This window comes from Lissotriton helveticus, chromosome 8, assembly GCF_964261635.1.
Source record: "Lissotriton helveticus chromosome 8, aLisHel1.1, whole genome shotgun sequence".
NCBI lineage: Eukaryota > Metazoa > Chordata > Amphibia > Caudata > Salamandridae > Lissotriton > Lissotriton helveticus.
In genome coordinates this window covers 99,242,126-99,263,699 of record NC_136069.1, presented here as the reverse complement: position 1 = coordinate 99,263,699, position 21,574 = coordinate 99,242,126, and the positions used below count along the sequence as shown (strand labels likewise).

The 21,574-nt window shown below is 46.3% G+C and overlaps 1 protein-coding gene across 3 annotated transcripts in view; it reads left to right on the top strand.

Annotated features, from left to right (window-relative positions):
• The window catches only part of ILDR2 (immunoglobulin like domain containing receptor 2), a 752,917-nt gene that overhangs the window by 671,199 nt on the left and 60,144 nt on the right, over window positions 1–21,574 (top strand). For all 3 annotated transcript variants that reach the window (XM_078656686.1, XM_078656684.1, XM_078656685.1), the window contains one exon: window positions 1,911–2,081. In XM_078656686.1, coding sequence (XP_078512812.1) covers window positions 1,911–2,081 — 171 coding nt within the window. The remainder of the gene's footprint in view (window positions 1–1,910; window positions 2,082–21,574) is intronic.

Sequence of the window (21,574 nt, the reverse complement as noted above, 5' to 3'; positions counted from 1 at the left end):
CCTAAAAAAAAAAACTTGCTACCCTTAAACACTGGCTACCCCTAAATCTTAAAAAAAACGTAATATTACCCCTGAGTTTTACCCACTGATGAACCCTAAAGAGTCATTTCCTCAAAAAACAATCCTGTACCCCTAAAAACAATTAACCATTTTTGTTTTTAAATAACCCCTTAACATAATAAACGACATACCTATGTATTAAATATTTGTTTAAATATTAAAATTAATTAATAATTACAATGTTAAGAATATTCCTATATTTTCAATTTTGATTACTTTAAAAGTAATGAAAATGAAACTAATTTTGACTTATAAGTTAACTAAATTTAATTTAACATTAAATTAATTTAGAACTTCAATACAAAATAAAGACACTAAATTCGAGCAATATATATGTGTATGTGTGTACCCATATATATATAATGTATATATATGAGCTCATATGTATGTTTGTATATGTAGATATATATATATATATATATCTATATAACATATAAATATGTGTGTTTGTGTATATATATATATGGCAGACGTGGTATTTCAGAACTTTCCACCTGCGAGGCAGGAACAGGGCGTGGCCACAGAATGGGAAGTGATCACAGCTTCAAAAATCACCGAAGCAATGGACCCTGGCTTATGGCAACGGACTGAAACGGGCACTGAAGATTCCTATCAAAGGATGAAACGCGTCTGCCTAGCGTTTCAGGAACTAACTTTTCTGTTAGCGCTTTCTACATCATTAAAAGCAACCTTTGTTCCCCCGGAGTTGTTCACACTTTCTTCTTCACGTTGGTAGGAGAGAGACTGGTATGGATATATATATATATATATATATATATATATATATATACACATAGATATACTTAAATATGAATATATATTAAATTAGATACATAACAGGTAACAGTGTAATATGGTCCAATATTACCATGAAGGGTTTCGGGTGACAAATGTCATCATAACTCCATGATGGCAATATTGGACCACATGATACCAGTTAAGTATTTTTTATATTACGTAATTTTTATTTTATGGTAGTTAGGTTAAAAAACATTTTTTAAATGAAGCTAATGATGGGAACAAACTGGAGTTAGAATGTGTAGGTTTTGTTAACAATATTCAATAATGTTAATAAAATAATGGGCAATGATATGTGTCAGTGGATTTAGGCAACTCGGTATCTGCACATTTACTGCATAATTATGAATTTAAAATATTTTCCACTTATATCGCAAAATTTGCGGATTTCATCAGAAAGTGTTTTTGTATCTCAAATGGATTAAAATACCTCCAGGGAATGTGCCACATATTTTGTATTTTTTTCTGCATAATTTTGTCCTCCTTGCCACATAATCTTAGTAGTCTTGCATATGGTACAGCTCAACAAAGCATTTTGGGGGCTCTTAATATCATGATTAAATCTGCATTTCACAAGCGATCATTAAATATTGCAAATTATAGCACTCTATTTTACTACAATAAAAGCACCAAAATATGTAATATAATTATTTACACGTGTATACTTACCTGCAAAGTGAAGATTTGAGAATTAAAGGACTTAAAACTTTCCGGCGATGTAAACACCCCTGATGTATCTCATTCAATGTATTGACTTCCAAAGTAGTGTGTTGCTTCTGTTCTTCCTTGCCTTTAATTCTTCTTTTTGTTTGTTTCAATTGCATTTTTAAATAGTTTCTGTTCAGTCTGAAAATGTATTTTCTATTATTTCAATATGAAAATTATAACAAATAATTGGGGCCTTCTGCAAAGTCAGAAGTTAATCTGTGGGAGCAAGTAATACTGTTCTTTTGTACCCTATATATGGTTTTAGTGTTTAATGATCCCTGACGCAGGGTTGGCCAAGATCTGCCTATCGATGTTCACTATACATATTTCTTTCTCTCTTATAGTATATGAAGCAGGCAAGGCTGCAAAAGCTGGATACCCTCCTGTTGTCCCCACCAACTGCCCCCCATACTACATCTCCACGGTACCGGTGGCCCCTGTTCCGCCTCCCATGATGATGGAGAAGCAACACGTTCCGCCCATGGTGCAGAGTGATTCCATGAGTGGCCAAAACGGTAATCCTTGTCCTCCTTCAACTATATTATCTTTTTTAATATTTACATGTGAAGAATCAGTGAATTCTCATAAAATGTTTCATTTACACATGAACTACACAACAAACAAGCATTTGCAAAACCAGTAGGTCTGGCTTGTGAAAAATAAATTTTTATATGTATTTATTTTTTCAAACTATTGAAATAGGCATTAATTGCGTAAAAGTAATAAAAAAGGAAAAGGAACGCTATCTAAATGGAGTGCGCATATAAAAAGTAAGTAAAAACATGACCGATCATAAAAATAAAATAGAAAAAAACATGATATGAAAGCAGAGGTTGCCTACCAGCCCTGCCTCCGAAGTAACTTGTATGAATGTGCTGGATCACTGACAAAATATTGGAAATAAAAATCTTGTGTGGGCAGAATGTTGTGTCAAAACTATAGAGGACAAAAATATTGAGAAGGTATACATATCTTCAAGGTACATATATGTGGAGTTATATATAGTAAAACCTCAGCAGTCCCTCAAAGGTATGAGTATCAGTTTGTCCTAAGAGTAATGTTACTGTATGACTTGAGGTCCCCTTTGTGCTAGTTTCTCAGTGGACCAGGGTGAAACAGGGTTCTACTCAGACTGTTTGATCCCAGATAGCTGAGAAATAGACACTAATTTCATGAAACCACAAAACACATCACAAAAAATTTGAGTGGGATTTCCAACGCACAGCAAGATGCCCCAAATTGAAAGTGCGAGTGGCCAGATACAAGGTTACTGGTTGTGATCAGAGTTGAGGGTCTGTGGACACAGTTCAGGTGTAGTTATATCTCCAGCCTGTCTCAAAAATCAGTGTTCAAACAGGAGGACCACAAGACCTGGAAATTGACATAACATCTAGCATATGACTCCCAGTCACAGCAGGCTTTAAGGGACCTACATATCGTAAAAAATGTTCAAGTCGCAGGTGCGCCCATAATACATGGGACAAATAACTTGACCAAAGGGTTTCTGCCAGCACCTGGGAAACTATAATTCATGTTTATGGCCAATGACACATTTAAACCATGTTACCTCTTAAATATTAGGAGATAGGGAAATGGTTCCTTCAGTTCCGAAATCAGTGCTACCAACCCAAGCCAACTGGATTTCTAGCCTGGGAAATATCTTATAGAGTTAATCACACACTGCTGGCATCAGCTGTGAACTGTAGGTCTTAAGAGTGAATGTCGGCCATGCCAAATCAGCCTTTCGTCCTTCCGAGGCTAGTTAATAGAGATCCATTAAACTGACTAATGTTAACACTTGTTATTCACAGTGCTTAGGAATGGCAGTAGTGTGGCTTGAATTGCTATAAAAACAAGTTATATTTAGAAAAACCACAAATCAATGTAACTTCATCAATCATGAATACACTTACTTGTTCTACTTGGGCATGTTTACCAATTGTTGAAAAAAGATTGATGAGTTTTGTACACAGGAAATTGCAAACCCTGCTGCAGTTTCACACCAGTGGTAAAATAACTGTGATTCCATATAAAAATGGGGAGAAATTAGTTACCCAAAAATCAATTTAGATAAAAACGAAAATATATAGCCAGTGTTCACAAACAAGTCAGTAATACTTGCAGATGTAGATAGTTGCCTGTCTACGATAAGTAATCTACAATTTATGTAGTTTCTCTGATTTATGCCTCTAGTCCATAATTCTGAAAGAAAGTGACAGTTCATTAGTGACTACACAAGCAGCTTCTTACACTGGTAAAAAAGATATTTACTTCCTACCTGCTTTAATAATGGGGTTCTAAACTGGAAATTAATGATTTAGTCAGAACAAAAGTCCCAGTGAGTAAGGCACGTTATGTTTGTGCGCTTAACCAACTTATTTGACTTATACCTCTTTTCCATGCCTACATTGTTCCTTGAATTGAAGCATGTCTTAATTATATCCATGCCTGCTCTCTACCTTGGATTGAAACATGTCTTCACTCTTGTCCATGCTTGCTCTCTTTCTTGGATTGAAGCATGTCTTAACTCTCGTCCATGCCTGCTCTCTTCTTTGGATTAAAGCTTGTCTTATCTCTTGTCTTTCCTTCTCTCTCCCCTGGATTGAAGCATGTCTTAACTCTTGTCCAAGCCTACTCTCTTCCTTGCATTGAAACATGTCTTAACTCTTGTCCATGCCCACTCTCTTCCTTGGATATAAGCATGTCTTAACTCTTGTCCAAGCCTTCTCTTTTTCTTGGATTGAAGCATGTCTTCACGCTCGTCCATGCCTGCTCTCTTTCTTGGATTGAAGCATGTCTTAACTCTCGTCCATTCCCGCTCCATTCCTTGATTGCAGCATGTCTTCACACTCGTCCATGCCTGCTCTCTTTCTTGGATCGAAGCATGTCTTCAGGCTCATCCTTGCCCGCTCTCTTCCTTGGATTGAAGCATGCCTTCACGCTCGTCCATGCCTGCTCTCTTCCTTGGATTGAAGCATGTCTTAACTCTCGTCCATACCCGCTCTCTTCCTAGGATTGAAGCATGTCTTAACTCGTCCATGCCCGCTCTCTTCCTTGAATTGAAGCATGTCTTAAATCTCGTCCATGCCTGTTCTCTTCTTTGGATTGAAGCATGTCTTAACTCTCATCGTGCCTTCACTCTTCCCTGGATTGAAACATGTCTTAACTCGGACATGCCCGCTCTCTTCCTTGGATTAAGCATGTCTTAACTCTCGTCCACGCACGCTCTCTTCCTTGGATTGAAGCATGTCTTAACTCTCGTCAACGCCCACTCTCTTCCTTGGAGTGAAGTATGTCTTAACTCTCGTCCATGCCCACTCTCTTCCTTGGATTGAAGCATGTCGTAACTGTTGTACATACCCGCTCTCTTCCTAGTATTGAAGCATGTCTTAACTCGTCCATGCCCGCTCTCTTCCATGAATTGAAGCATGTTTTAACTCTCGTCCATGCCTGCTCTATTCCTTGGATTGAAGCATGTCTTAACTCTCGTCCACACCCACTCTCTTCCTTGGATTGAAGTATGTCTTAACTCTCGTCCATGCCCACTCTCTTCCTTGGATTGAAGCATGTCTAAACGCTCTCGTCCGTACCCGCTCTCTCCTAGGATTGAAGCATGTCTTAACTCGTCCATGCCCGCTCTCTTCCTTGAATTGAAGCATGTCTTAACTCTCGTCCATGCCTGCTCTCTTCCTTGGATTGAAGCATGTCTTAACTCTCGCCCACGCCCTCTTTCTTCCTTGGATTGAAGCATGTCTTTACTCTTGTCCATGCTTGCTCTCTTCCTTCGATTTAAACATGTCTTAAATCTCGTCCATGCCTGTTCTCTTCTTTGGATTGTAGCATGTCTTAACTCTCGTCCGTGCCTTCACTCTTCCTTAGATTGAAGCATGTCTTAACTCGGACATGCCCGCTGTGAGAAGTTGGCCTGATGTGCAGTGTTCACTATTCTAGTGATCACTATATATCAGTCCAAACAACCCTTATTGATGATTGGTTGTAAGTCAACCTTATAGACCAGCTATCCTAGTAGCATGGATACGAGCAGTCTAAGGCTAAGACTCTAGAGGGCGTGTTAAGCCAGCTGTTTTACCATCACATTACCCCTTGAACACCCAGTGAAAGGACACCACACAAGTGTTATGAAAATAAACAGTGTATTTATTAGAATCACAACAACCCTGTACTCTTTATGAGGACAGGGTGCTAGGCACACAACAAAACTCTTACGAAAATACTTAAGTTAGCACAGTATCTACAAATGCCCGAGGGGCACGGAAAACCATATACTCTAAAAGTGGAATGCGAAATTACTAGCAGGTAAGTACAGTACTAATAGGCTTTGTAATCGCTAGGACTTGACTAGGGAATCGTTAGATTACTTCTAGGAGGCCTAGGGGACTCGGGTGCAGAGTGTGCACTCTCACGCGGGATGCGGGACAAAGTCTATGGTAGCTAGTAACGCTAAAGTTAGTGTTCACGGGCGAACCTGACCTGGTAGGGAGAAAACGACAGTGGATCCTGACCCTTGGATAGTGAGGCTATGCTGGGACACCGAAATGCCGAAGTTACCTAGCCCAGGGGCTGCAGCTGCATATGTCTCAAAAGACGTCGGGAATCCTCGTTGCCGGACCAGGAGCCTGGAAGAAAGATGCTGGCAGGCGACCAGTTGAAGATAGTTCGAGTTGATCCAAGCCTGGATCTGGAAGATGGATGACACCTGAAAGCAGAGGGGACCAAGTTCGTGACTACTAGCCAGTAGTCAGTGGGCACCAGGAGGGCACCGGATGGTAGTCACCTCGACTAGGTGAGTGGGCGACGCTGGCTCTGCAGATCTCACGGACCAGGAGGCGTTGTCGGCGACCAGGATGGAGAGGCGAGCTGTCCCACGATGGATGAAGCTGTCGGCGTCGAAGTTACCCAGGATTGGGCAACCAGCCTTGGCTAATTCAAGCCCACGCGGTGGACTCAAAATGGCGTCTTGAGTGGACCAGGAGGGTCCGGGGTGCTCCTCTTCGGGAAGGGAGCAAGGGCCAGTCTGGAGCAACCAGACCAGCAGCAGGGATGTCGTCGGGCGTCGTTCAGAAGGCCACAAGCCAGCGGGCTAGTAGCCAAACAACGCGGTGAGCAGCAAAAAGCAGAAGGGCCCCACGCAGATCGTGGAGATGCTGGGAGGCTGCACTTCGGTGCTGGAACTGCTCAGGGTCGGGGCTTCTCGGACCCCAAAGCACTCACCAGGAATTTACTCGGCGGGCTTGCTGTGCAGAAGTCGTGCAGTCTTGCAAATGGCCGGTCCCTCGAGGTCTCGTCGCACCCACGGTTCTCAGCTGGGCTGTAGAGGTGGGTAGAGGTCAGAGGTGCCAGGGAAGCCGGTTCTCGTCGAGCTGGGCAGTCGGATTCCGGAGGAAGGACTTACAGCAGACCGCAGTGTTCTTGCGATGGTGCCTGCGGATGCAGGGTGACTACTCCTTAGTCACAAGGGAGAAATCTTAGGAAGAAGTCTTGAGTTCCTTTCGTGGAAAGTAGTTTCAGGATTCAAAGATGATCTGATTTGGAAGGGGGCCAGTCTCTACCTTTATCTGGGAAAAGGGGGCTGGCACGCGACTAGGTCCTGCCCTATGGGTGGGACCAGGAGGGGGGTGGTTACACCCACTTCCTTGGCGGGCTTTTCCCCAGCACAGGGTCTGGAGTAAGCATGAGCGCAAAATCCGCTCCGATCGCGGATTTTGCGGATTTTCGGTAAATCCGCAATCCGCGAACTCTCGCGAATTTACCGAGAATCCGCAATCCGCGATCGGAGCGGATTTTGCGGTCAAAAGTTCAAGCCTGCATAATTTACGATGGCGCCGGCAAGCTGCCAGCGCCATCCTCAAATGGTTACTTAATTAGCTTCGACAGGAAGCTCTAACAGATAAGATAAAGCAGGGGCTCGAGCGCCTGCTTTATTTTATCGATACCAAAAAACAATGGTCCAATGGACTGTTAGTTCCAAAGTAACAATTAGTTCAACATTTTATATTTCACATGATAGAGTAATCATGAAACGAAAAACAGCCAAAATACATAACCAGTGGTGATGAATTTATTCTCTTACCACTAATCCTCGTAATATTATTTTTGTATATTTACAAGTAATACAGGGTCAAAGGGTTGCCCCAATCAGAGCGTGCACAAATAGAAAAGTTAAGTGGATTTAGTGATGCAGAAGAAAAGAAGGAAATTGGCAAAGAGCGTGACATAAAAACATTTGTATATTTCAAAAACAAGGATCAATAATCATCCCCATATCAAGACCTGACCATATATTAATGTAGCAACACATCATTCAGAATTTTTTAAAAGACAAGTTGTGACTAGTACATCCTGTGCACATAAAGCAGAAATAATAATGGTCCAGGTCAATAATCAGTAATAAATGCATTTCTCCGAGTGAGCCGCTTTGAACGACAGAACTAGGTCCAGCGCGAATGAATTATTCAAGAGTCAGTTAGTGAGAACATATACCCTGCCGGTTTGTGGAGTATACACCGTGCCGTTTTGGGGAGAATAAACAATTACTAATAATACCTGCCCCATAATTACGATTCCGGTAACCCTTGGAACAATGGAGGGGGCAAATTGAGAACTGCATGTCAATTTTGAGAACTGCATGGGAATTCTTCCAGAGGGATATACATTTACACCTCAAGGAGGACGTTATCTTCATTAATTGGAACCAAAAAATTGAACATAGATACATCTATCTACGTCAGGGGTCACCCCAAGAATATTCGGTTGCCCATCTAGTCCTGATGAAGACTCGCCCGGCCCAGGCATAATCCACCGTGTGGCCACTAGTCGAGTCGAAACGTCGACGCTTATTACTGATTATTGACCTGGACCATTATTATTTCTGCTTTATGTGCACAGGATGTACTAGTCACAACTTGTCTTTTAAAAAATTCTGAATGATGTGTTGCTACATTAATATATGGTCAGGTCTTGATATGGGGATGATTATTGATCCTTGTTTTTGAAATATACAAATGTTTTTATGTCACGCTCTTTGCCAATTTCCTTCTTTTCTTCTGCATCACTAAATCCACTTAACTTTTCTATTTGTGCACGCTCTGATTGGGGCAACCCTTTGACCCTGTATTACTTGTAAATATACAAAAATAATATTACGAGGATTAGTGGTAAGAGAATAAATTCATCACCACTGGTTATGTATTTTGGCTGTTTTTCGTTTCATGATTACTCTATCATGTGAAATATAAAATGTTGAACTAATTGTTACTTTGGAACTAACAGTCCATTGGACCATTGTTTTTTGGTATCGTTATATTCCCAGGTCCTGGACTTATTGGGCTACCCCATTTATATTAATGCTTTATTTTATCAGTTGGAGCTTCCTGTTGAAGCTAATTAAGTAACTTTTGCAGGATGGCGCTGGCAGCTTGCCGGCGCCATCGTAAATTATTTACATGGTGTCTGAAGGGCAGGGTTCATTCTGGCACGACGGTCCTGGCACAAAAAATAAACCTCAACAGGAAACACTTGCAGATATCAATAACGCATGTGCCCTAGTTGCAGCTTAAATTCAGTGACTCATTCATCAGCCAAAAAATAATCGTGAGCGTTGTGGAGGCTGGGCAGGTGTGCCTTGTTCCCAAATATACCATCGAAAATCCGCTGTGATGCTGGTCTCTGACCTTTTATACACACAAGAGGCATGTGCGCTCGCATGGAAGCCCCGTCCGTTTGGCCCCGCCCACACACTCGAGGTGTGCACCGTCTTCCCGCCATTTACCCACTATGATGGACATTTCACTCAAGGGACCCCTGCGCACTTCGGCGCGATTGCATAGTAACACACACTTGGTCGCTGGAACTAGTTGAAGCGCAAATGCAGTGACTCATTCATCAGCCCAAAAAAAATCGTGAGCGTTGGGAGGCTGGGCAGATGTGCCTTCTTCCCAAATATACCATCGAAAATCCGCTGTGATGCTGGCCAGAGGCATTTGCATCTTTGACTTTCACGAGCGCAATCCCCGTGCTGTTCCTGTGACCAGGGGCTTCTGTCTCTTAATCTGCTGCTCTGATCGGTCTCTGACCTTTTGTATACACAAGAGGCATGTGCGCTCGCATGGAAGCCCCGTCCGTTTGGCCCCGCCCACACACTCGAGGAAGCCCCGCCCCCAAATCCGCCGATCCGCAAAATCCGCGGATTTTGCGGATCCACGATCCGTGAATCCGCAAATTCGTGAATCGTGGATCCGCAAAATCCGCCCATGCTTAGTCTGGAGTGTCCCTGGAACTGGTTCAAGCCAGCCTATGCACAGTGAGCACCGGGGTGCCACGTGCAGTCACCTTCCTCTGAAGCCCTGCCTACCTACAATACACAAAATCCTGTCTGGGACGGTGCTGGCACCGCCCCTGGCAGGAAACCCTTTGTCCTTATCTCCTGCTCTGGGAGGACTCCCAGCAGCAGGAGGGCAGACTTGTGTCTCGGTGGCAGCATCCATTTTGTGGAGCTGAGGCTCTGTTTGACTTTAACCGGGGTTACAGGCTACATGCATGTCGTGTCCATCTAGAAGGGTGGAATGCTAACCCCGTCGCCAGAATTGGCGAGGGGTTAGTATTCCAATTCGTATGACACCTTACTCGACATGTTTTGATAAAGCGATACCAGAGTTGGCATATAACCGCGAGGATTGTAATGCACTTAAGAGTATATGGTATGCGATATCATGGAAACGGCTAAGGGATGGATCCCGAAAGCCGCAGACAGGCTCAGCTCATGCCAGAGCACCATCTCACACGATTCCAAGCACTCTGCCTTCAGGATTGTTAAGGCCTGCCATAGGAGTGACTGATAGGAGATCTGTGTGTCCATTTTAGGGTTAGATATAGGTATACTATATCTAAAGCAAAGGGTGAGTACACCACCTTGCCCCAGCTGTCGTGCAGCCAGTTGTGTCAGTTTAGTTAGTCAATCCAGGGGTGGCACAATACATGCTTCAGCCCCTGGGAGACTTCTGGGTGCACCTCAGCCCTGGGTACAGGGACTTGGAGAGGGCCCAGTGCCAATTCAGTACCTGAGTACAATTTGGATAGAGAGAACAGCTAGGCTGTGGGTCTGATTAGCAGGCCCACAGCCAGGGAAAGTCGTAAACCAGTGCAGCAAAAAGCAAAAATCTGGGTGATCATAGGATTGCAGACCCTACTCTCCTACATGACCCCCCCCCCCCCAAACTTTGGGACAATAAACTAACCTTGACCAGGTGAGTCTTCTTGCTCTAAGTGGAAATATCTGGAGAGCCCATCAGCATTGCTGTGATCAGTACCAGGTCTATGCTCCACTGTAAAATCCATCCCCTGTAGGGAAATGGACCACCTAAGCAGTTTGGGGTTTTCACCCTTCATCTGATTTAGCCACAAGAGGGGCTTATGGTCTGTCTGAATGGTGAAGTGAGTGCCAAACAAGTAGGCCCTCAGCTTCTTCAGGGCCCAGACCACAACAAAGGCCTCCCTCTCAATAGCTGACCAATTTTTCTCTCTGGGTGTCAACCTTCTACTAATGAAAGCAATAGGCTGATCATTACCATCAAAATTGAATGAATGGTTTGGAGTAATCTGGACTCTTTAGGATAGGTGCTGTGCACATGGCCTGCTTTAGGTCATTGAATGCTTTCTGACAGCTTGCTGTCCACTGAACTTTCTTTGGCATCTTTTTGCTTGTCAGGTCATTAAGAGGGGTCACTATGGACCCATAATTTCTGACAAACTTCCTATAGTACCCAGTCAGGCCCAAGAAAGCTCGAACTTGAGTCTGGGTGATTGGAGGAGTCCAGTCCTTGATGGCCTGTATCTTACTCTCCAGTGGCTGAACCTGGCCTCCACCTACAAGGTGGCCCAGGTATACAACCTGTGTCTGCCCTATCTGGCACTTTGTGGCCTTGATAGTGAGGCCTGCCTTTTGCAGAGCCTCTAACACTTTCCTCAGGTGGACCAGGTGATCCTCCCAGGTGGAGCTAAAGACAGCAATATCATCAAGATATGCTGCACAGAAGTCATCCAGCCCAGTGAGGACTTGATTCACCAACCTTTGGAAGGTGGCAGGTGCATTTTTCAAACCAAAGGGCATTACCACAAACTGATAATGCCCACCAGGGGTAGAAAATGCTGTCTTGGGTTTGGCCTCCTCAGATAACCTGATTTGCCAATACCCAGCTGTCAAATCAAATGTACTTAAAAATTTGGCAGAAGTTCATCTGCTCTTGGAATTGGGTGGGCATCAGTCTTAGTGACTGCATTGAGGCCTCTGTAGTCTACGCAAAACCTCATCTCTCTCTTACCACCCTGGGTGTGAGGCTTTGGCACTAGAACTACTGGGCTAGCCGAAGGGCTATCTGAGGGCTCAATGACTCCCAGCTCCAACATTTTCTGCACTTCAGTTTTGATGCAGTCTCTAACATGATCAGGCTGTCTGTAGATTTTACTCTTGACAGGCAGACTGTCTCCATTGTCAACATCATGGGTACACCAATCAGTTTGGCTGGGTGTCAGAGAGAACATATGTCTGAAGGATTGCAGAACTTGCCTGCAATCCTGTTGCTGATGTCCAGTGAGGCTGCCACAAAAGACAACACCATCAACTGATCCATCATCAGGATTCTGAGTGAGCAGGTCTGGGAGAGGGTCACTCTCTTCCTCCTGTCCCTCATCTGTGGCCATGAGCAAGCTCATGTCCTTCCTGTCAACATATGCCTTGAGCCTGTTAACATGGAGCACTCTGAGAGGGCTCCTGGGAGTTCCAAGGTCCACCAAGTAGGTAACCTCTCCCTTTTGCTCAATGATGGTGTGGGGCCCAGACCATTTGTCTTTCAGAGCTGCTGGGGCCACTGGCTCCAGCACCCACACCTTCTGTCCTGGCTGGCACACAGTCAGAACAGCCTTTTGGTCATGCCAAGCTTTTTGAAGTTCTTGGCTGGCCTCAAGGTTTTTAGATGCCTTTTCCATATACTCAGCCATCCTGGAGCGGAGGCCAAGTACATAGTCCACTATGTTGGTTGCAGGCTTTTTGAGAGGTCTCTCCCATCCTTCCTTCACCAAACACAGGGGTCCTCTTACAGGATGCCCATACAGAAGCTCAAAAGGGCTGTAGCCAACCCCCTTCTGTGGGACCTCTCTGTAAGCAAACAAGAGGCAGGGGATCAGGACATCCCATCTTCTCCTAAGAGTTTCAGGTAGTCCATGAATCATCCCTTTCAGGGTCCTGTTGAATCTCTCAACAAGCCCATTGCATTGTGGGTGGTAGGGCGTGGTGAACTTGTAGTTCACACCACACTCCTTCCACATTGCAGTCAGATATCCTGACATGAAGTTTGTACCTCTGTCAGAAACGACCTCCTTAGGGAAACCCACTCTGGAGAACACTCCAACTAGGGCCCTGGCCACTACAGGTGCTGTAGTGGTCCTAAGGGGAATAGCTTCAGGATACCTGGTGGCATGGTCCACCACCACCAGTATAAACTTGTGCCCTGATGCTGTCTGGGGTTCCATTGGACCAACAATGTCAATCCCCACTCTTTCAAAGGGCACCCCCACCACAGGTAGTGGTATGAGGGGGGCCTTTGTGGTGCCACCTGACTTACCACTGGCTTGGCAAGTGACACAGGAGCTACAAAACTCCTTGGTATTCTCATTCATATGGGGCCAGTGAAAGTGTGAGACAAGCCTGTCCCAAGTCTTTGTCTGACCTAAATGACCTGCAAGGGGAATCTCATGGGCCAAGGTGAGAAGGAAACCTCTCAGAGACAAGGGGATGACCAGCCTCCTGGTTGCACCAGGCTTGGGGTCTCTTGACTCAGAGTACAGGAGTCCATCTTCCCAGTATACCCTGTGGGCACCTGTGGCATTCCCTGCAGCCTCAGCAGCAGCCTGCTGTCTGAGGGGTTCAAGGGAAGGGCAGTCTAACTGTGCCTTCCCCAGGTCTGCTCTGGAGGGTCCCCCTGAGCCCAGAAACTCAACTTGATCAAGTTCAAGCTCTTTAGGCTCAGTTTCCCTCAGTTCTCTCAGATCAGCCTCCTCAGAGACTTGATCCTCAACCTGGGGCAAGGGGGAAGGCAAAGCCTTAACCCTACTGCTCTTCTTCTTGGGAGGTGTCTGGTCCATAATTTCAGGATCCAGCACCTGTTCAGTGGGGCATCTTCTGGCCTGTGACCTAGTCACAGCAAGCACATGTGCTGGCAAGCCTAACATTTCCATGTGAGTCCTCTGCTCCACTTCTGACCATTGTGATGACTCCAAATCATTGCCCAACAAACAATCAACTGGGAGGTCTGAACTGACTACAACTTTCTTTTGTCCCTTCACTCCACCCCAGGAGAAAGCCACAATTGCCACACTATGACTAGTAGTGACATTGCTGGCATTGGTCACCAGGAAATCAGTACCTGGCATGATCTGTCCAGGGTCCACAAAGTTAGGTGTCACCATGGTGACACTGGCACAAGTGTCCCTATAGGCCTGAGCCATTTTGCCATTTATCAAAGGTGTCTGCCTGTATTTGCCCAAAGTATTGGGACTTATTTCAGGGGACATATCCATATCCCCTGTACAGACAAGGACAGCCTGAGTGAGTGTGCCAACTAAGTTGTCAGACCCCTCAGTACCCAAGGTTAACCCAACTAATGCCTTGGGAGGTACACTACCACTACTGACTGTACTAGGGGGTGCAGTTGCCTTAGGGGCTGTAGTGGCAGGAGTTTGTCCTCCTCTTTTGGCGCACTCACTAAACCAGTGAGATTTACTTTTGCAGTACTGGCACCACCTTTTTGACTGGCCTTCTTGAGTCTTCTTCTTCTGGGAAGCCTGACCCTCACCCTCTTTGGTTTGTTGGGGACCTGGTGAAGACTTCTGGTCATTTTGTTCACTCTTAACATTACCCTTCTGGTCTGCTTTCTTCTGACCACCCTGGTTCTGGTTCTGGTTCTGCTTGATCCTTGTCCTGACCCATTTGTCTGCCTTCTTTCCCAATTCTTGGGGAGAGGTCAGATCTGAATCAACAAGGTTCTGACAATTGTTTAAAATTTGTTCTCTCATCATTAGATTATACAATCCTGTGTAATCTGTAACCTTGCTACCCAGCAACCAGCCCTCCAAAGCCTTAGTGGCACAATCCACAAAGTCAGACCAGTCCTGAGACTGAGTTTTCTGGGTGTCTCTGAACAGCAACCTGTACTGCTCAGTGGTTAAACCAAACCCATCAACCAGTGTATTCTTCAGGACCTGGTAATTGTTAGCATCCTCCACTCTTGTAGTGAGGAGCTTATCTCTACCTTTACCATCAAAGGAGAGCCACAGTATAGCTGCCCACTGACTCTGGGGAATGCACTGCACAGTGCAGGCCCTCTCTAGAGCAGCCATCCATTTCTGGATATCATCCCCTTGCTTAAAGGGGGGCACTATTTTAGTCAGGTGTTTAGTATCTAAACCCTTCTCTCTATCTCTTGGAAGATTGCTGCCACCAGTGGGAGCTAGCCCACTCATCTGCTGCTCTCTAGCAAAGGCAAGTTTCTCTTTGGCCAGGGCAAGTTCTTCCCTTTCAATCCTCAGTTCAGCTTGTCTCATCCTAGCTTCATGCTCCATTCTCTGAGGGGAAGTAAATCTCCTCTGTGGAGGATTCCTTCTCCTCTGGGAAGAGGCATTAGAGTGCAGAGATCTATTGGAGTCCCTAGAAAGAGATCTATCTCTCCTAACTCCAAGGTTAGGCCCACTTAGGGTTAGTACTGGGGGTCCCCCAGATCCTAGCCCAAGTAAGTCTAAGTTGGCCCTGGTTAGCCTTCTGACTACCTCAAGACCTTTGTCTACCTCATCCCCAGAGAGTTCCTCTTGATCCTCCTCCTCAACTGCAGTAGCAGTGTTGGGGAGGTCTGGATCCCCAGAGGTTCCCTCTAAGGCTGGCATATTCTCATGCAACTGAGAAATCTTTCTGGCATCATATGTCTCTAAGAGACCTATCAGAAAGGGAATGGTGGGGTTAGACCCCTGCTTCAGTTTCCTGGAGGTGCAGACTTGTCTCATCTCCTGGAAACTGAGAGCTGCATATCTTGAAGTGACCTGTGGAGGGTCAACACTGACCAGGGGAGTCTCAGTAGATTCTCCCTGGGTAGACATGCTTTTCTAGTGAGGTGTAAGTGGTGCACTTACCTACACTATATGTTTGCCTACTGATCCCTTGCTAGAGTTGTAGTTTAGGGTGTGCTAGGCCCTAGGAGCTACAACAGCTGGTTCAGTAGAACTCAGAGTATTCTAAGCTAAGTTATATGTACCTTTAGTACTTATGTGATCTTTCACAAGATATTCTTAGGGCATGTGTGGTAAAACAACAGCAAGCTCAAATCCCAACCGCTGCTGACCAATGTGAGAAGTTGGCCTGATGTGCAATGTTCACTATTCTAGTGATCACTATATATCAGTCCAAACAACCCTTATTGATGATTGGTTGTAAGTCAACCTTATAGACCAGCTATCCTAGTAGCATGGATACGAGCAGTCTAAGGCTAAGACTCTAGAGGGCGTGTTAAGCCAGCTGTTTTACCATCACAATACCCCTTGAACACCCAGTGAAAGGACACCACACAAGTGTTATGAAAATAAACAGTGTATTTATTAGAATCACAACAACCCTGTACTCTTTATGAGGACAGGGTGCTAGGCACACAACAAAACTCTTACGAAAATACTTAAGTTAGCACAGTATCTACAAATGCCCGAGGGGCACGGAAAACCATATACTCTAAAAGTGGAATGCGAAATTACTAGCAGGTAAGTACAGTACTAATAGGCTTTGTAATCGCTAGGACTTGACTAGGGAATCGTTAGATTACTTCTAGGAGGCCTAGGGGACTCGGGTGCAGAGTGTGCACTCTCACGCGGGATGCGGGACAAAGTCTATGGTAGCTAGTAACGCTAAAGTTAGTGTTCACGGGCGAACCCGACCTGGTAGGGAGAAAACGACAGTGGATCCTGACCCTTGGATAGTGAGGCTATGCTGGGACACCGAAATGCCGAAGTTACCTAGCCCAGGGGCTGCAGCTGCATATGTCTCAAAAGACGTCGGGAATCCTCGTTGCCGGACCAGGAGCCTGGAAGAAAGATGCTGGCAGGCGACCAGTTGAAGATAGTTCGAGTTGATCCAAGCCTGGATCTGGAAGATGGATGACACCTGAAAGCAGAGGGGACCAAGTTCGTGACTACTAGCCAGTAGTCAGTGGGCACCAGGAGGGCACCGGATGGTAGTCACCTCGACTAGGTGAGTGGGCGACGCTGGCTCTGCAGATCTCACGGACCAGGAGGCGTTGTCGGCGACCAGGATGGAGAGGCGAGCTGTCCCACGATGGATGAAGCTGTCGGCGTCGAAGTTACCCAGGATTGGGCAACCAGCCTTGGCTAATTCAAGCCCACGCGGTGGACTCAAAATGGCGTCTTGAGTGGACCAGGAGGGTCCGGGGTGCTCCTCTTCGGGAAGGGAGCAAGGGCCAGTCTGGAGCAACCAGACCAGCAGCAGGGATGTCGTCGGGCGTCGTTCAGAAGGCCACAAGCCAGCGGGCTAGTAGCCAAACAACGCGGTGAGCAGCAAAAAGCAGAAGGGCCCCACGCAGATCGTGGAGATGCTGGGAGGCTGCACTTCGGTGCTGGAACTGCTGAGGGTCGGGGCTTCTCGGACCCCAAAGCACTCACCAGGAATTTACTCGGCGGGCTTGCTGTGCAGAAGTCGTGCAGTCTTGCAGATGGCCGGTCACTCGAGGTCTCGTCGCACCCACGGTTCTCAGCTGGGCTGTAGAGGTGGGTAGAGGTCAGAGGTGCCAGGGAAGCCGGTTCTCGTCGAGCTGGGCAGTCGGATTCCGGAGGAAGGACTTACAGCAGACCGCAGTGTTCTTGCGATGGTGCCTGCGGATGCAGGGTGACTACTCCTTAGTCACAAGGGAGAAATCTTAGGAAGAAGTCTTGAGTTCCTTTCGTGGAAAGTAGTTTCAGGATTCAAAGATGATCTGATTTGGAAGGGGGCCAGTCTCTACCTTTATCTGGGAAAAGGGGGCTGGCACGCGACTAGGTCCTGCCCTATGGGTGGGACCAGGAGGGGGGTGGTTACACCCACTTCCTTGGCGGGCTTTTCCCCAGCACAGGGTCTGGAGTGTCCCTGGAACTGGTTCAAGCCAGCCTATGCACAGTGAGCACCGGGGTGCCACGTGCAGTCACCTTCCTCTGAAGCCCTGCCTACCTACAATACACAAAATCCTGTCTGGGACGGTGCTGGCGCCGCCCCTGGCAGGAAACCCTTTGTCCTTATCTCCTGCTCTGGGAGGACTCCCAGCAGCAGGAGGGCAGACTTGTGTCTCGGTGGCAGCATCCATTTTGTGGAGCTGAGGCTCTGTTTGACTTTAACCGGGGTTACAGGCTACATGCATGTCGTGTCCCTCTAGAAGGGTGGAATGCTAACCCCGTCGCCAGAATTGGCGAGGGGTTAGTATTCCAATTCGTATGACACCTTACTCGACATGTTTTGATAAAGCGATACCAGAGTTGGCATATAACCGCGAGGATTATAATGCACTTAAGAGTATATGGTATGCGATATCATGGAAATGGCTAAGGGATGGATCCCGAAAGCCGCAGACAGGCTCAGCTCATGCCAGAGCACCATCTCACACGATTCCAAGCACTCTGCCTCCAGGATTGTTAAGGCCTGCCATAGGAGTGACTGATAGGAGATCTGTGTGTCCATTTTAGGGTTAGATATAGGTATACTATATCTAAAGCAAAGGGTGAGTACACCACCTTGCCCCAGCTGTCGTGCAGCCAGTTGTGTCAGTTTAGTTAGTCAATCCAGGGGTGGCACAATACATGCTTCAGCCCCTAGGAGACTTCTGGGTGCACCTCAGCCCTGGGTACAGGGACTTGGAGAGGGCCCAGTGCCAATTCAGTACCTGAGTACAATTTAGATAGAGAGAACAGCTAGGCTGTGGGTCTGATTAGCAGGCCCACAGCAAGGGAAAGTCGTAAACCAGTGCAGCAAAAAGCAAAAATCTGGGTGATCATAGGATTGCAGACCCTACTCTCCTACACCCGCTCTCTTCCTTGGATTGAAGCATGTCTTAACTCTCGTCCACGCACTCTCTCTTCCTTGGATTGAAGCATGTCTTAACTCTCGTCCACGCACGCTCTCTTCCTTGGATTGAAGCATGTCTTAACTCTCATCCAAGCCCGCTCTCTTCCTTGAATTGAAACATGTCTTAACTCTGGTCCATGCCTGCTCTCTTCCCTAGACTGAAGCATACATATCTTGATCTGTGGTCATTGTGTATGGATGGAAACTCTTGGTCCATGTTGCTTATTGTCTAGTATGATGAGACCTTCCCACCTCTGCTTGTCACATCTACACTGCTTTACTGAACACCAGTTACTGATATTCAATGACACCCCCTGGATAGAGCATCACAGACCGATGAGTATATGTCCAGGTTGCACTAATCGATGCAGTGCTTGAGGAATTTACCAGTATTCAGGTCTTATTATCACTACAGCTGCATGTCAGGTCTAAATGCTTATCACTTTCCTAATGCATGCTGACTCAAGCAAGGGTAATGTCCCAAGGGAGTTATAGGAAGGAAGGGGGCAACTATGAACTTGAATCTGAGACTACTTTGAAGCACACATGCCACCCTAGGTGCATCCAGGTTCAGTTTTAGCCATCTACACTGCTACTGGTATACTACTACTCTGGCTGTTAAATGTATCGCTACATCTCCTAATGTTACTAAACCATAATAGTACTACTAATCAATTGTTTTTTGTTTAGACAACTGTCATATAAGAAAAGTCATGCACAAAATTCATAATGAAATACAACTTAAAACACATATGTGGGTCTCGGTAATGGCTGTGGTTTCTCTATGCTGAAGGCAGTAGTCTCTTCTATGAACCCTTGAGCTTCTCCAGGGAGGAGTGCGTATACCTATTGGGCACTTTTGAATTGTCAGAGTCCAAAGGAGCAGCCGGGGGGCTGTTGGTGCCTGTGGGAAGACCTACGGTGTGAAGGTGCAAGAGTTGGATCCAGGGTACAGTACCATACACTATCACGGTATTGATAATATTCGCTCTTACCAGGAGTATCATTTGTTTACACACAGCGGTGGGCGCATTATACAGAGAAGTAGAGAGGTCCACATACCCTGCAGGAGGAACAATCAATGGCTGGAGCCTGGAGAGGCATACGGCTGCCATGACAGCAACACAGACTGAGTGCCAAACAGAATCAACCACACAACAATCCACTGAGGGAGGGAGGAGAGAGTGGGAGGTTTTTGGCGTGGCAAACACAACCACCTGCAAAGATTCTCCGAAGGAAAACTGTCCAAAGTCTAAAAGGGAATGGAGAGGGTCGTTCCTGATATGTCTCCATCTAGGACGAAGAGTTGAGTCTGGGTGGGTGGTGACAGCATCACTGAATCAGCATTGAGGATGGGAAGAAGCTCACCAGGGTGTCGGTGAAAGAGCTGTAGAAATCAAGCACTCCAGAAAAGGAACCCACTTAGAACCTTTTTATTGACAGTGAATCTGGTTTTAATAGTATTGTTTCTGGTTTACAAATACTAAAGCAACCATCAGAGCAAGGTGTTAAACCTCCAGTTGTCAATATGGATGGGCTTGAGAAAACAATGTTGACATTAGGTAAGGTGCAAACCTAGGGGCTGATTAGGATGGCGGACGGATCGCCATGCAGGCGGTGGCGATCCGTCCGCCATCTGTGCCCGTCCGCCACCAATTTCCCCCCGCCATATTACAATGGCGGGGGGGGACCACGGCGGACAGAAACACCGTCCGCTGCTTTTCCGCCCCGGTTGCCTTGCGGCCAGGGTGGAAAAGGGTTCATATGGCTGGCGGTGTCTTCCAGACACCGCCAGCCATATTACGATGGCCGGATGTAGATGCCTTTCCGTGGCGGCAATGCCGCCACGGAAAGGCATACGGGCTTTGCTTTGGGGTCCCGTTGCGGGCCCCCAGGGTGAAGGTGGTGTGGGGGGTGCACACGGGGGGTACCTATGGTACCCCACTGCGTTTCACAGTACAACATGGCAGGCACCGCGGGGTGCCTGTCATGTTGTGCTGTGAAATGCACAACATGCATTTTTGACATCGCGGCGGACGGTGCTTCCAGCACTGTCGGCAGCAATGTTAAAAATGTGGGATGCACCCGCCACTGTGGCGGGTGCATCCTAATTCGGGGCACGGTACCTCCGCCCTTGTGGCGGACGGTCCCTGCCCCAGACAGGATGGCGAACGGACTTTGTCCGTCCGCCATCCTAATCGACCCCATAGTTTACAATATTCCAGCCGTGTGCTGTCACAACCATGATGAAGGCGCAGCTTGAGCAACATGAGAATGCAGCCTTGGCTTTCAACATTTGCATTGCATTGTAGCTTCTATACAGCACTTCATACCCTGTTGTATGGTGGCAAAGTGCATTATCGAATGAATAGCAGACTACGTCCTGGAGAAGTACGTGGTTGGCAGAATGTTGGGGTTGTGAACTATCACCCACTTACTGTTCTTCCATTATTGCTCAAAACAGTAGAAAAAAAATAGTTCTCTGATTCTGGAAGAGACTAAAGATCTTTATACTTGATAACAAGGTTTTCACCTGGCGTCTATATCAATTCCAACCCCAGTGAGCCACTTCTTCCATGAACCCTGAAAAGGCGAGGAGTAACCAAGGGGAAACGTTTACTTTTAGTATCTTTGTGTATATAAGTAAATATGCCTAAATAAAAATCAACACTATAACATTAAAACAAGTTTAAAAACAAAAAAAGAAGCAGCATTACTGCCTAAATCCTTTTTATTAAAAGATAGAATGCACAATGAAGTACTTTCATTGGCGTACCTCCTCAAATAGAGAAGAGATTTTAATGTGGCTTTGCGGCACCCGGGGAGCTTCACAGCCCCTGAGCTTACAGAGCA